At 39.5% G+C, this 13,016-nt stretch overlaps 1 protein-coding gene across 3 annotated transcripts in view; it reads left to right on the top strand.

Annotated features, from left to right (window-relative positions):
* Nucleotides 1–13,016, top strand: part of LOC101170570 (inactive dipeptidyl peptidase 10) — an 82,463-nt gene that overhangs the window by 40,504 nt on the left and 28,943 nt on the right. For all 3 annotated transcript variants that reach the window (XM_023963965.2, XM_078939461.1, XM_023963967.2), the window contains exons 4-8: nucleotides 5,094–5,188; nucleotides 7,470–7,544; nucleotides 10,430–10,482; nucleotides 10,582–10,663; nucleotides 11,933–12,053. In XM_023963965.2, the coding sequence (XP_023819733.1) occupies nucleotides 5,094–5,188; nucleotides 7,470–7,544; nucleotides 10,430–10,482; nucleotides 10,582–10,663; nucleotides 11,933–12,053 (426 nt within the window). The remainder of the gene's footprint in view (nucleotides 1–5,093; nucleotides 5,189–7,469; nucleotides 7,545–10,429; nucleotides 10,483–10,581; nucleotides 10,664–11,932; nucleotides 12,054–13,016) is intronic.

The following is a 13,016-nucleotide window of genomic DNA, read 5'->3' as shown; positions in this document are numbered from 1 at the left end:
AATTACAAAAGGGGTTTTTACAAATATACACCTTGTGTGCCAGAAGATCCTGGACTCCCTATTGTAACAGTAAAATATGTCCACCACAAGAGGCCCTTAGCTCCTTTCTGTGCGCACAAAAGTGAACAAAACAAAAGAAAAACTGCACGAAATGTAAAACTTCTAGGCTATGTCCTAATTCCCTCCCACTTCTAAAGAAAACGATATAGTGCGGGACTATCTAGTGCCCTGAACTTTAGAAACAATTTGAACATTATGATAACTACTTTTTTTTTTTCTTTGTCAATGGCAAATACGACGTCACTGATATTACCAAAGTAAAAACCGAGTAAATACGAACATTTTACGAAGACTATTTACAAATCTACTGTGTTCTGATGATGAAAACTTTTGTTTATAAAAAATTTATTACAATTAAAAAAAAACTTGCCCACAAAAGTTATCAAAACACAATGCATTGTGGTCTATATTCACCAATCTAATGACAATCGATGCTCACTAGTTTTTCACAGAGACTTCAGGGAAATTTCTAGAGCTTGTAGATTTGGACAGCTCTATAAAATGGCATATGCATTATGTAGTGCACCAAGTAGTGAGAAGTGAAGAAATTAGGTCATAACCTGAGTTTAAACTCTACCAAGATGCAACCATCCTTGTAATCAATGAATAATTATTCACCCATAGTGAATGACTTACATCCAGGTCCAGGAAATGAAGCCAATTTAGTCGTCATTTTTCTGCATTACGGAGGCCGTCATTTGGAGTCAGATGACAGTGATTTGTCCGAGTTGATCTGAGTCATGTTTCTATGGCAACAATTGTCGCCAATCGTGAGTAAGCTTGTTGGAAGTCTAAACCCCTTCGGCTGGAAGCAGCTCGAGAGAATCTGTCAAGAATACATTCGAGGTGAGTGCCAGAGGTCACCACATACTTTTACTGATGCATCTGATTGGTCACTTGAAAGCTTCAATAACTGGCGATTAAAAACATCTCTGGTGTTAAAGGGTTAGTGTATATTTGGGATTCAAATTATAAACTTTAAATTTAGCAGCCATCTATCTCTTGGTGGGTGGAGTGTCCCTGCCCCAGGTGGAGGAGTTTAAATACCTTGGGGTATTGTTCAAGAGTGAGGGAAGACCGGAGTTCTGGGCATGTCCTACTGGGCGGAGGCCCCGGGAAAGACTCAGGACACGTTGGAGAGACTATGTCTGTCGGCTGGCCTGGGAACCCCTCGGGGTCCCCCCAGAGGAGCTGGAGGACGTGGCTGGGGCGAGGGAAGTCTGGGCATCTCTGCTTAGACTGCTGCCCCCGCGACCCGGTCCCGGATAAGTGGAGGAAGGTGGATGGATGGATGGATGGATGGAAATGTAGTAGGCCGAGCCCAAATTCACCCTACGGCTTCTCCCTACTTCTACATTTATCCCTCCAAGCAGAGAGTTATGGGGAAAATGGTGCCTTCACACTTGTACGTTACTACAGCTTGATGATGTCATCAATAGTCGTCAGTCAACTACGTCAGTAAATACACGACACTGTAAAAAGTCATTACTTGCATTTAAATATAAACCCGTTTCGGAGTAGAAAAGCGTTTCTCCTCCGCGATGCGCTTGTGAAGTGGATCACCCTACCGGCGGAGGGACACCCAGTCTGGACGCTCTACCTACATCTGCCCCTTTAGAAAACCCTTTTGGACACAGCTACAGCTCCAAATGCCCCAATGGCTTCTTCTTATTGCTCCAACGGGCATTTGCAGCAATTGGGTGTGTCCAAATAACCCTAAAATTGGAGCAATAGGAAGGGCCACATGCTTGCTTTTATGGTTAAGCACATCTTCTTGCCAGTGCAAAAACTGTTTTTAAATGTGGTAGATAAATTTCCAGAAGCAGAAGTTGACATCAGAGCCATATGTTTAATGTCTTTCAGAGATAATGTTTAATTAGATTGGAAGAGACTAGAATTGAAGCTGTTTCCCACTTGTTTAGTGTTTTTTTATTATCTATCGTCCATGTGAAGCCTGCCATAAATCTACTCCCAACAAAGTGAATCCACATTAGCTTTTTAGCATTTGCATTTTGCAGCACACTCACGCCAGAGAGGGAATGATTGCCTTCCCTGTAATCAGCAACAAATTCGCTCTGAATGAAAGAGAAGGGGGAAAAAAGAGACACAGCTGCTGCTGGTTCACTTTGATGAGGAAGGCTTAAACATGAATCACCGCATCAGGAGAAAGAAATTGTAGCCTGTCTGTACACCGCGCTCAAAGGGAAACTTGTCTGGATGAGTGACCGGCTTCTCTGGAGGCCGTGTCATACAACCGTTGCATACATTTTGTGCATTTTTCATGTATGACCTTTCAGTGTTTTGTGATACATGCGTGATAATTCATGTTTCTTGTGTTTGTCATTCGTCTATGTGCGCAGATGTCTGTCGAGGGTTTTGGTCGACGGGTCTTTACGTAAATTCGGTTTTGAGCTGGCTCGGTGGAGAATTATGCAGTTTGAGTATTTTACGTAGTTTCTATGCAAATATTACGTAAATCTTGTGCAATTGTGCATGATTTTTTTTTTTGCGAGATATATTGGCAAATTTGTGTCTTTCCACAACCGTTCCATGTATGGCGTAAATGGCGTATACTTGTATAGCACTTTTATTCCTACAAGGCCCAACACATTCACACACATTCACACACTGGTGGCGGTTCCGCTGCCGAACACAGGTGCCCACCTACCACCAGAGGCAAGGTGGGGTTCAGTGTCTTGCACAAGAACACATCGACTCATGGGCGTGCAAGGTGGGAATCAAACCCGTCTTGGGTCGACCCTCCTACCGCGGCACCACAGCCGCGGCCGAGTGTTTAACGGACTTTTCCTGCATGTACCAACGATGCATGTCTTTATATCACGTATACGGCGCACATATCAAATTAAAATGACTTACAAATCACAAATGAATTGCATAGAAACGGTGCAAAATCAAATCATGCATGTTCTACGTTTGTTTACGTGTTCCCTAATCGTTGGATGAAGATGAAACGTTCTTACAGCAAGCTAAAGCCTAACCTGAACAGCAAAAATGGTCACAATTCTTTCAGGTGGATTAGAACACGTATGAAAGATAATGCTCTATATTGGAAGGGATGTTTTTAGATGTTTGGAAGACTTCCCACCCATATAAAATGGAATAGCACCAATTTGAGACCCCGGAGGTTCATAAAATTTCTTATTTGGCAAACCGTTTAAATTGTGACACCATCCCACATATGGAGTGGGTAGAGAAAGCCTTATTTTAAGATAATTACCACGACCACATAAAGATTTTGTCTCTCTTTACAGAAAAGGAAAAAACTGGTCCAGAATGATTGGGGCTTTAATTCTTCAATAAACCAGATTCCCTACCAGGGATAGTTAACTTCAAGTCTTGAGGGTCGCATTCCGGCATGTATTTTCAGCATATCCTGCTCTGGCGTGTTCTAATTTGCTGGACACACCTGAACCAGGTAATCAGTCCTGAGTAGGGCTTGGATATCTGGAAATCATGCAGACACAGCGGCCCTCGAGGCCTGAAGTTGCCCATCTTTGCGACTAAACAGTTGTTTTATTTGTGGTCAGCTCTGACATCTATAAGCCTATCCACATTTAATACCATAACACTAAACAATACTTTGGCTAATGGTGGCAAAATACATGAATAAGTGCGCCAACAGTTTCAGGCTTGAGTCGGTAGTTTTAAAAATCTACATTTCTTTTTTTTTTAAACACACGGACTGTAATTTTTGTTTAACAGCTAACAAAAATGCGTAAATAACTTGACCTAAAACAACGTGTTTATCCAAACCAGGTTTCATTTACAGTTTGGTGATTATACCTGTAAAAACACCAAACACTCAAAACAATGGTTTCACCACAGCCTTCTGTGGTCATTAGAGATTCAAGGGACCAGTGGACATAACAAAGTGCAATTAACGGTAAATCTGGCACAGTTTTAAGATTTATATGATTGTGAATTTAATTGCACCCACATGAAGACGGGATGATTCTACTGTCCATCTACATTTAATTAACATCAGTGCCAAGGAGAACAAGGATAATCTTTTGAGTGTCATAAGGGGCGAATCCGAGGTGCAGTTCACATGCTGATAAAGTTGAGCCTCGTTTCCAGTCCAGTTCGGTCTGGTGTTTTCATAGACTGACCAATTTAGCTGAACCCGTTGGTTGTGTGCCCATAGAAAAATGGCACAGACCGGACACGATGATTGGCGGAAGGTAATTACGACAAAATAAAGCACCAAACCAGAAAAAGCGCATTCCGCTTTGTTGCCCTCAATCTTCTCTCAAACAGGATTAAATGTCTGGTATATACGAAGTACCAGATGTCAAGCGGGAAAAAAATGACCTGCTAGATGACCTCCGTTGTTAATATTTTAGCTTTTGCTGTATTTTCACTATTATGATGCAAAGCTACACAATCGGTCTACATCCTGTATGCACCATGACGGTCCAACCATTCTAAATCGGACAGAACTTTACCACTTAGTGCAAACGAGGCTTTGGCACCAATAATGGCTTTGTTTCAGGTCGACTACTTTGTGCTTTAACTGGATCTGTTGGAACATCTAACAGGTTTAGCATAATAGTTCAAATTCAGTTTCAGTTTAAAGGGTAAAGGTAATACTGGCAATTGTATTTTTGAAACCTGTAGAAAATATCTTTTTGACTTTGTCTTGAGGTGGACCTCTTTATGGACTACTGGTTATGGTTCATAAGTATCCAGGGGACGCATCTGGATTCAAAGTCAAGTTTCTTGAAATGTTTCAAGAAGGAGGACATTAACCTTTGAATATTTTAGCCCTAGTGTTGATGTTCATTAACGTTCTAACCCTGTTTTTGCAATCAACGCAATTCCAATGGATTCTGATACAAACAATGTAGCTTCAGTATCTTTTACAATTATGTTAACTGCATAAACAATAGAAGAGTTACGGTGGTTTGAAGAATGTGTTGTTTTTCCGTCACCGCCAACGGTTCCGGTAATAAAGGGTTAAGTATTTATGAACTGCTGCAGTAACTTTATTCACTTGTTTCTTCTGTTTTCAGAGTCCGAGGTGGTGTACAGGAACAGAGATGGTCATGTGGTCAAGTTTAATTTCAAACTGAATGAGACGGAGCTCATTCTGAGCAACAAAACATTTGTAAGTGCTCCCATTTCTCTTCTTAGCTCTGTTAGCCTACCTCAGATGGTTCTGTGTTTTAATATAGGTTATTTTACTTTTTCAAAGTATGAACATTATGGATCAACTTTTGGAGTTTACATGTAGATTAGTGCTTCACAAACCATTCTTTCCAAAACTTAAATTTTCTACTGCATGGGTGCTAAAATTGCAACAAACTTGCAAATAAAAAAGGAAACATGTTGGCTGCCAGCAAACCAGAAATGCTAACACCTCTTAAAGATCACTTTTTTTTATCTGCAGACTTTTAGTTCTAACTTAAAATGCAAGCAGAACAGTGTTGACAAAGTCATTTGGAGCGCTCTTAAATAATGATCATATCCTATATATGGGAATTCATATAAAGTGTATGGTTGGATGTTATTGTGAATATGTTAACACTGCTAACATGTAGTGGTTTCAGATTGTTGTTGTTTTTTTCTGTCGCAAACAAGGTTGGGAGCTATAGGTAAATATGCTAATGTGTAGCAGTGTCAGATTTTTATTTTTAATGTTGGCTAACAAGTCTGCAATTTAGTATAATTACAGTTGTTGCAGCGGCATCAGTCTGTTATTTTTACGTAGTACTAACTGGGTTGGAGGTTAGCATAGTCTCAGTAACGTTTGTTTAAGCTGTATCACTCTTCTTTTTTTTATGTGTTGCAAACTAGAGTGACAGTTATAGTTTATGTAAATACGCTAACACAGCTAAAATTTAGCAATGGCGTAACAGTTATTTTGGTGTGGCTAACAAGGTTGGGAGTTTGTGTGGTGTCAATTATGTTTACTGAAGCAGTGTTGGTCTGTTTTTTTTACGTGTTGCAAACTAGATTTAGAGTCAGTTATTGTGAGTTTGCTAATTCGGCTAATATGTGTCAATGTCAGATTTTTTTTATTTTTTTTTGGTAATGCTAACCAGGTTGGGAGTTAGCATAGTTGCACTAATATCTGTTTTAGCTGTATTTGTCTGTTTTTTGTTTTTTTTGAGCAACGTTAAGAGTTACAGGCTAATGTGGCTAACATAGCTAACATGTAACGTGTTACAAACAAGTTCTAGCGTTACTGTGAACCCCGGTAATAAAGTCGGACTGACTGATGGATAAAAGTGCAAAAGCACAAAGATTTGTAAGAAAATGTACCCTCGATATGCTAATAATGCTGCGCGTCATTAGCTTTAACTCATTTAGCTAGCACGTACGTGATGGATTATGGTTAACAGAGCACAGAAGGGAAGTTCCTTACTATAACGAGGTTTGCCAATTATGTTACAAAAAATAAGAGTGAGTGAAATTAAATTCACTCAAAGTTGGTGTAGTTTTGTGGTTTAGTAGTGAAAATTCAAATTAAAGGTTTATAAAAGTGAAACTAAATCTCCCAGCTTTAAATATTCTACCTTTTTTAATCCATTGAATATGATATTCTGCATCCGTATCGGCTCTGTCATTAAATCTACCCCCAAAAAAAGAGATTTTTACAGCGTAGGGATGTTAAATTTACCCCTTTCCAGAATTGCATCAGTATAATCCTGTTGCCGCTCCATAATCCATTTGTTCCTAGACAAATCGGCACACCCGTGTGGTCGTCATCGCTCCCACACTACCGACCGTTTTGTCGGGACACATGTTTCCTTGAATCTGGTGAAATGCTTTGCATAAGGGGATTTGATGAGGATTAGGTAAGCTTGTTAAACCAAGCAAGCAAGAAAAGAAAAAGTAAAAGTGGCTTGTAGTTAGTCACCCATTTGGAGGGCCTCTTTGAACACAGCTACAAACAAAACGTTTGTTTTCTTTTTCTAACTAGCAGATCCTGGAGAGCATCATCAAGCTCAAACATTAATAGAACATTTTAAAAAATGTAATTACATCTGCTTTTTTCCACTGACCTCAATGTCAGGTCTAAACCAGAAAGTTACAAAATTTGGTAACAGATGAAAACCAGTGATGACAAACAAGCAAACTCAATATATTTTCCAACCACTGATTGTGCTTCATGCTTTTTATCGACATTCTTTATATAATATATGTCTGGAATAATCTGCATAATAAACCCTTAACTCAATGTTTCTTTTTGTGTCGCTTTAACAATAAACTCAACCCAATATTGTTAGCTAAAGGCCATCGCTAAGCTAATTTTACATCAAACCAGTCAGATGATGCTAACTGAAATCACTGTATTGAATTGAATCAATCGTTTAGAAGCCTATTTGTCCTGTTTTGTCTCTGTTTTTATAATTTTAGAAATAATCTCTCCTTGCTTTTTGCAGGTGGACTTTAAAGTGGCAAAGTACTCGCTGTCTGCAGACCTGAAGTACGCCCTCTTTGCCTACAATGTGAAACCGGTGAGTTCAAATCATCAAATGAAGGTCCATTTTTGGAAAAAAATTTAATTACTTTATATTTTAAAACCAATTCATCTTCAATTAAAAATCCTATCAGTCTTTTTGGGTCGGGTTGTGTCTCAAACTTGGAGTTGGGAACGTTTTACATTCATTCCATACTGCGCTCCAACACGTAATTTCAGCTTCTTTTTTTTTCGTCTCCACCAAGTAACAAAACTGGAATTGGCTTGAAAAAGATTAACGTTGATGCATCGGATAATTTCCAGTCGGAGGCGGAAGCGAGCTTGCCCAAAGCTGATAAAAAAACCATGAATACTTGGATTAATGGACTGAACACCAACACATTTCTCACCTTCACCCAACGAGCGCAGAGTTACTATTTTTCCTGTCGTGTGTGTTTGTGATCGGATCGTTTCTTTCGGCATTTTGTGTACGCTAACTATAGCCGTCAGTGGAGGTTTTTCATTGATTTTAACAGTTGTTTACAAATTCGGATCCATGCAGAGGAGTGGAGGAAATTGTGTGTGGACAGCAGAACACTCCAAAGATTTTTAAATTAAAAGCATCTCTAGTTTCAAGGATCTGCTTGGAATTAAATAAAAAATTGAAAAGCACAAAAATCATACCCGAGTTATGGTGGTCCATTCATCAAACCGGCGTCCTTAGAACTTCCAAGACCTTCCGGTGGGACAAGTCAGAAACATCTGTCAATGTACTTTAAAAGAAGCCAGAGGAGGTGCCTAAATCACTTTAACAGTCTCCTTTCAAGTCAATACTGCTTCAATAAAAATCACCTGATTTAAGCCAAGAGTTCACAACCAAAGATTGAACCTTAAAGACCCACTATGATGAAAATACAGTGTTTTTGTGGCACTTTTAACATGTTCTTGTGGCATTTTTCAGTTAATGGAGGACATATATAAAGAAAATTAAGCGTAAATCTGCATTTCTGAAGATTTCTTTTTTCAAATTGTTGTGAATCAGAAGCAGACACAAAAATGCCGTTAGAAGAACATGGTATTTGTGACGTTAAAATATGCTGGGCGGGCCACAAGCTCCCTGCTCTGCTCCATTCTGATGGATCCACTTGTAGATGACTGGATCCATGTACGTCATGGATCTGGATATTTTTTTTCCGTACAGCAGATGTCATGTTTGGTGTATGAGGAGATGTAAGCTAGTCGGACAGCAAAGAAAGCTTTTACAGCAGGTCAGAAGATGGTCTGAGTGGCTCTTTAAGTATGGCCGGTTTCTTTGCATAGGATACACCTTTTTTTTTTTTTTTTTGCTAAGTACCACCAATATAACCCAATCTCCACATCAGTTCTTGTTAAAGTTAAGCCGATGAACACCCCGCTTGAAAAAGAGATTGTTTTCCTGTAGGACGACCTCATCTAATGTTAAGGGATCAAGTCAAAAGGTACAGATACAGCGATTCTGGCGGGGCCAACTATGGACTGGTGCAATAATGCTGGCCCTAGAAATTTTCTTGAAGTCCCTGCGAAAAACCAGTGTATTGGTGAATATAGACCACAATGCATTGCGTTTAAACAATTTTTGGCAAGAAAATGTTATTTAAATGTATTTTTTAATGACCCATCAACGTTTTTCTCTTCAGAACACAGTGGATTCATAAATAGTCGTCACTAAACGCTTATATCAGTGAGATTTACACTTTGTGAAATCGAAGTCATCATATTCGCCATTAGAAAAAAGTGTTGTGAGCTTAGTGTCCGAATTACTTTTAAAATCCAGGGCACTACATAGTCCCACACTATATTGTTTTTTAGTAGTTAGCGGTTAAGGTGGCAATTTGGACACAGATAATATTTTTTTGTGGTTACACTGCATATTGGTGCATGCTACAACACCTGAATGAAGCATTACTGCCACCAAGTGGTTGGAGGCTGCATTCAGGTCCCGCAGCCCACTGATTCAGAATAGATTTTGTTTTTTTACGGCCGACCAGTTGGCGCTCACGGCCCGTGATTGGGCCATGGCCCCATGGTCAAGAATAACTGCCTTATGGTAGAATCCCAGAATAGCTGTGTGGCACAGGTTCTTGAGCGCGCTTTTAGCATACGGTGTCCGCAAGGGTCTGTTATCCGATACTAGCGTATGTACCTACAGTTGGAAGAGGGGTGGTGCGAAATGTCAATCAAAGCTTTTTATATTGAGATATACCAAAAACTTGGTGTCGTAGAATTTTGTCCGGCTACAAACCACAGTTAATCATTTCTCCTCTGTGATCAATTTTCAAACAGTTAGCACTTTTTTGTTATGAAAAGATTGCTACCTATACGTCACTACCAAATCCTGAATCCCTGTTTGGTCAGAGTTCAGATGGTTGGACTTTCAATGATCGCTGAATTGTGTCGCATTTTGTACGTAGAGCACGATTAATTACTTAAAACCTTTTGTAGCAACGTGAGTGTTTTGAACACAGAAGCACGAAATGAGCTTACATACGCATTTACTTTGACATTTTTTCATTAGAAGCAGTCGCTTGAACGTTGAATCCGCTGTATCCCTCCATCTTAAACGTTTAGGTCTGAGTCTTAATACAGCGGTCCCTCCCTTTGTCACAGATCAGCTGTCCCGATTTAACTGTTTGCCAATGTTTTAAGTGCAATTTTCCATGCTTTTTCTCGTTCTTTTTACAGGACCTGTGTCCTGATTTGCTGTCTCCCCCATTCAGAATGCGTTTTGCTTTTTCAAATCTACATAAACCCTCGATCGCGATCAGATCTTTGTTTTTTCGTTCATATCGGTACTCATTTAAATGTGTACTTTAGGTTATTTTTGGAACCTAACGCTCATGATGAACAAGCAAACACTGCATTGAGATCTGGATGAGTGTTTGAAGTCTTGAGCTCTCGTTGCAGGTGTACAGACACTCGTACACAGCGTCGTACAGCGTGTACAACATCTACACAAGGTAAGCCCGTTTGATATGCTGCCCACTCCCATTGGCGTTGGTGGCGTCTCAAAAAATAAAAACAGATGGCTTTCGGTTGTTTGTTTGTTTGTTTACCAGGGAAGTATGGGAGCTCAACCCTCCAGAGGTAAAGAACGCGATGCTTCAACATGCATCCTGGGGCAAACAAGGACACCAGCTGGTAAGGCTGATCCAGGCTCATTTTCTTTGTCTCACTTTGATTGTTTCCATGAGTCCATGTCGCTCCGTAGGGATCTGCTGCCAGGATGTGGCTGCTTCTAATATACTCGCTTTGAGTCTGTGCTGTTTTCTCAGTTTACTTTTTCAGAATGTCATTCAAGTGAGAATTACTCTAAGAATGTTCAAGAAAATCCTCTGAATGCAAAATGTAAGCTTTTATTCTCTCAGAAAAACGCAAAAAAAAAAAAACTCCCAAGAACCTCAATAGTCAAATACTGACACTAATAAAATCGAAACCAATCAAACTTTATTTATATAACACTTTTCCTATAAAAACATCACACAAAGTGCTTTTCATTATGATAAAACAAAATAAATAATATAGAAAGCTTGTAAATGCTTAAAAAGGAGGGGGCCTAGCATGGACCTTGTAGAACTCCAAATGTAATGTTTCAAACGTTTATCTATAGTTACCTCACACCTAATACAACCTATCTTTAGATCTAAGATGGTCAGATTGTAAAGGAATAAATAGCTTGACCTTTTTTTATAAATATTAAAACAATAAAGATTTTTTTTCAATGCAGTATTGAATGTTTTTAGACCATATAAAGAGAATTTTGGATGAATAGTGATGCACATCATAATAAAAAAAACAAAGCGTTTAATGGTTTTGACCAAGAAGTTTTAGCAGCTCAATAAAAGCATGAAACAGTCGGTAGTTTCATAGGTCCGTCATGGTGATTTTAGGAAAGCAGCCGTTAAGCGCTTTAATGGGTTATGTAAATTATAGACAATGTTCAGCCAATCATTAAATAGGGTAAAACCTTATTGGGTCATAGAAAATGTCCAGTTCTGCTCCAGTGAAGATGCGGGTTGAGCCTTGTTTGGATGTTCTGCCACAGCCGAGTCACATAATCCTGCACTGAGCAGATTGAGTTGGCAGAAAGTCAGAGACGAGGATGGCTTTCAAAGTTTAGCATTACCTCCTGAAATGTGGAGGGAATCCACAGGTAAAAGTCTCCAGCATAGGCTGACACTTCTATTTTTTGAAGTTGAAAGGGTCTCAGGGTGGACGAAAGCTACAGGTTTGGGGATAAGCAACCACAGTGTAAACCAACTGTAAAGCACAGTGGTGGAGGTATGTTTATTTGATAGGAGGGAACTAGAATCAGCAAGAAACCCCTCTGTTAACTGCTATCCACTTCATCTCTTCCTTTTCATGACAAAGTTTGTGGGTGTCCATTCAGACCTTCTGTTTTCCTGTCAGATCTACATCTTTGAGAACAACATATATTACCAGTCGGATGTGCGGAGCAATTCCCTTAGAATCACCTCTTCTGGGATGGAAGAAGTCATTTTCAATGGTCTGGCTGACTGGTTGTATGAAGGTGGGTTTGAACACTGATGTCAATTCTTCTCTTTGAGAGTTCTAAAAATACATAACCCCGTTTGTAGACAAAGTTCTATTAAATTTCCTTTTACAATCATCGTCATGTGTGATATTGTTAAAATCCAAGTAGCCAGAAGGAATTAGTTTTTATTTTATTGTATTTACTTAACCTTTATTTTACCTGGAGGTCTCATTGAGACAAGATCTTTTTCAGGGGAGACCTGGGCCGAAAAGCATCGGTTAGTTAGCAAGTATCAATATAAGAATGACTGTAATGGTTTACACTTGTGAACAAAGTAATCCACATTTCTAATTGATGTCTATAACAATGCCAGGTTGAGTCAATACTGGTTAGCTAGACAAGATAAGGTATACCTCATATACCACAATAGTTGCCCCAGTATAAATAAAAAAAAAATGCTTCAGATTCTCTGACGTTGAGAAGAGACCAGCTATTATTCTCTTCGCAGATAAAAGGGTGATGGTAAAGGGGGCTCCTTTGGCAGTAAAGTAAGGTATATGCGGCGGCAGGGCACAAGGACGTTTTCATTATCATAAACTGTCTGACGTGCAACAATTCAACCCCTTCTGTCCTCGTCAAAAATTCAACAGGTCATTAAAGGCCATGACGGCCGTGGAAGGGTTAAAGGTCATGTCAGACAGCTGCTACGTACTTCTGCGCATTTTCCACGTATGAATTGTTGATCTTTCGTGATACATGCGTGATATACGTCATTCCTAAGTGTTTCGCCATTCGTCAATGTGCACAGATGTCCGTAGAGGGTTTTGGCCGACGGGTTTTTATGTGAATTCGGTTTTGAGCTGTTCAAAATATGTGGTCGGTTGAGAATTACGTAGTATGCGGGCATTTTACGCACTTTATACGCAATTATTACGCAAGTCTTGCGCAATTGTACGTAATTTTTGCTAGATGCATTTGCCAATGTGTGTCTTTCTACGA

The sequence above is a fragment of the Oryzias latipes genome, chromosome 2, assembly GCF_053564925.1.
Source record: "Oryzias latipes strain Hd-rR chromosome 2, Olatipes_Hd-rR_3.1".
Classification (NCBI taxonomy): Eukaryota; Metazoa; Chordata; class Actinopteri; order Beloniformes; family Adrianichthyidae; genus Oryzias; species Oryzias latipes.
Note: the sequence above shows the minus strand (reverse complement) of the source record. Positions and strands in the feature narration are given on the sequence as shown.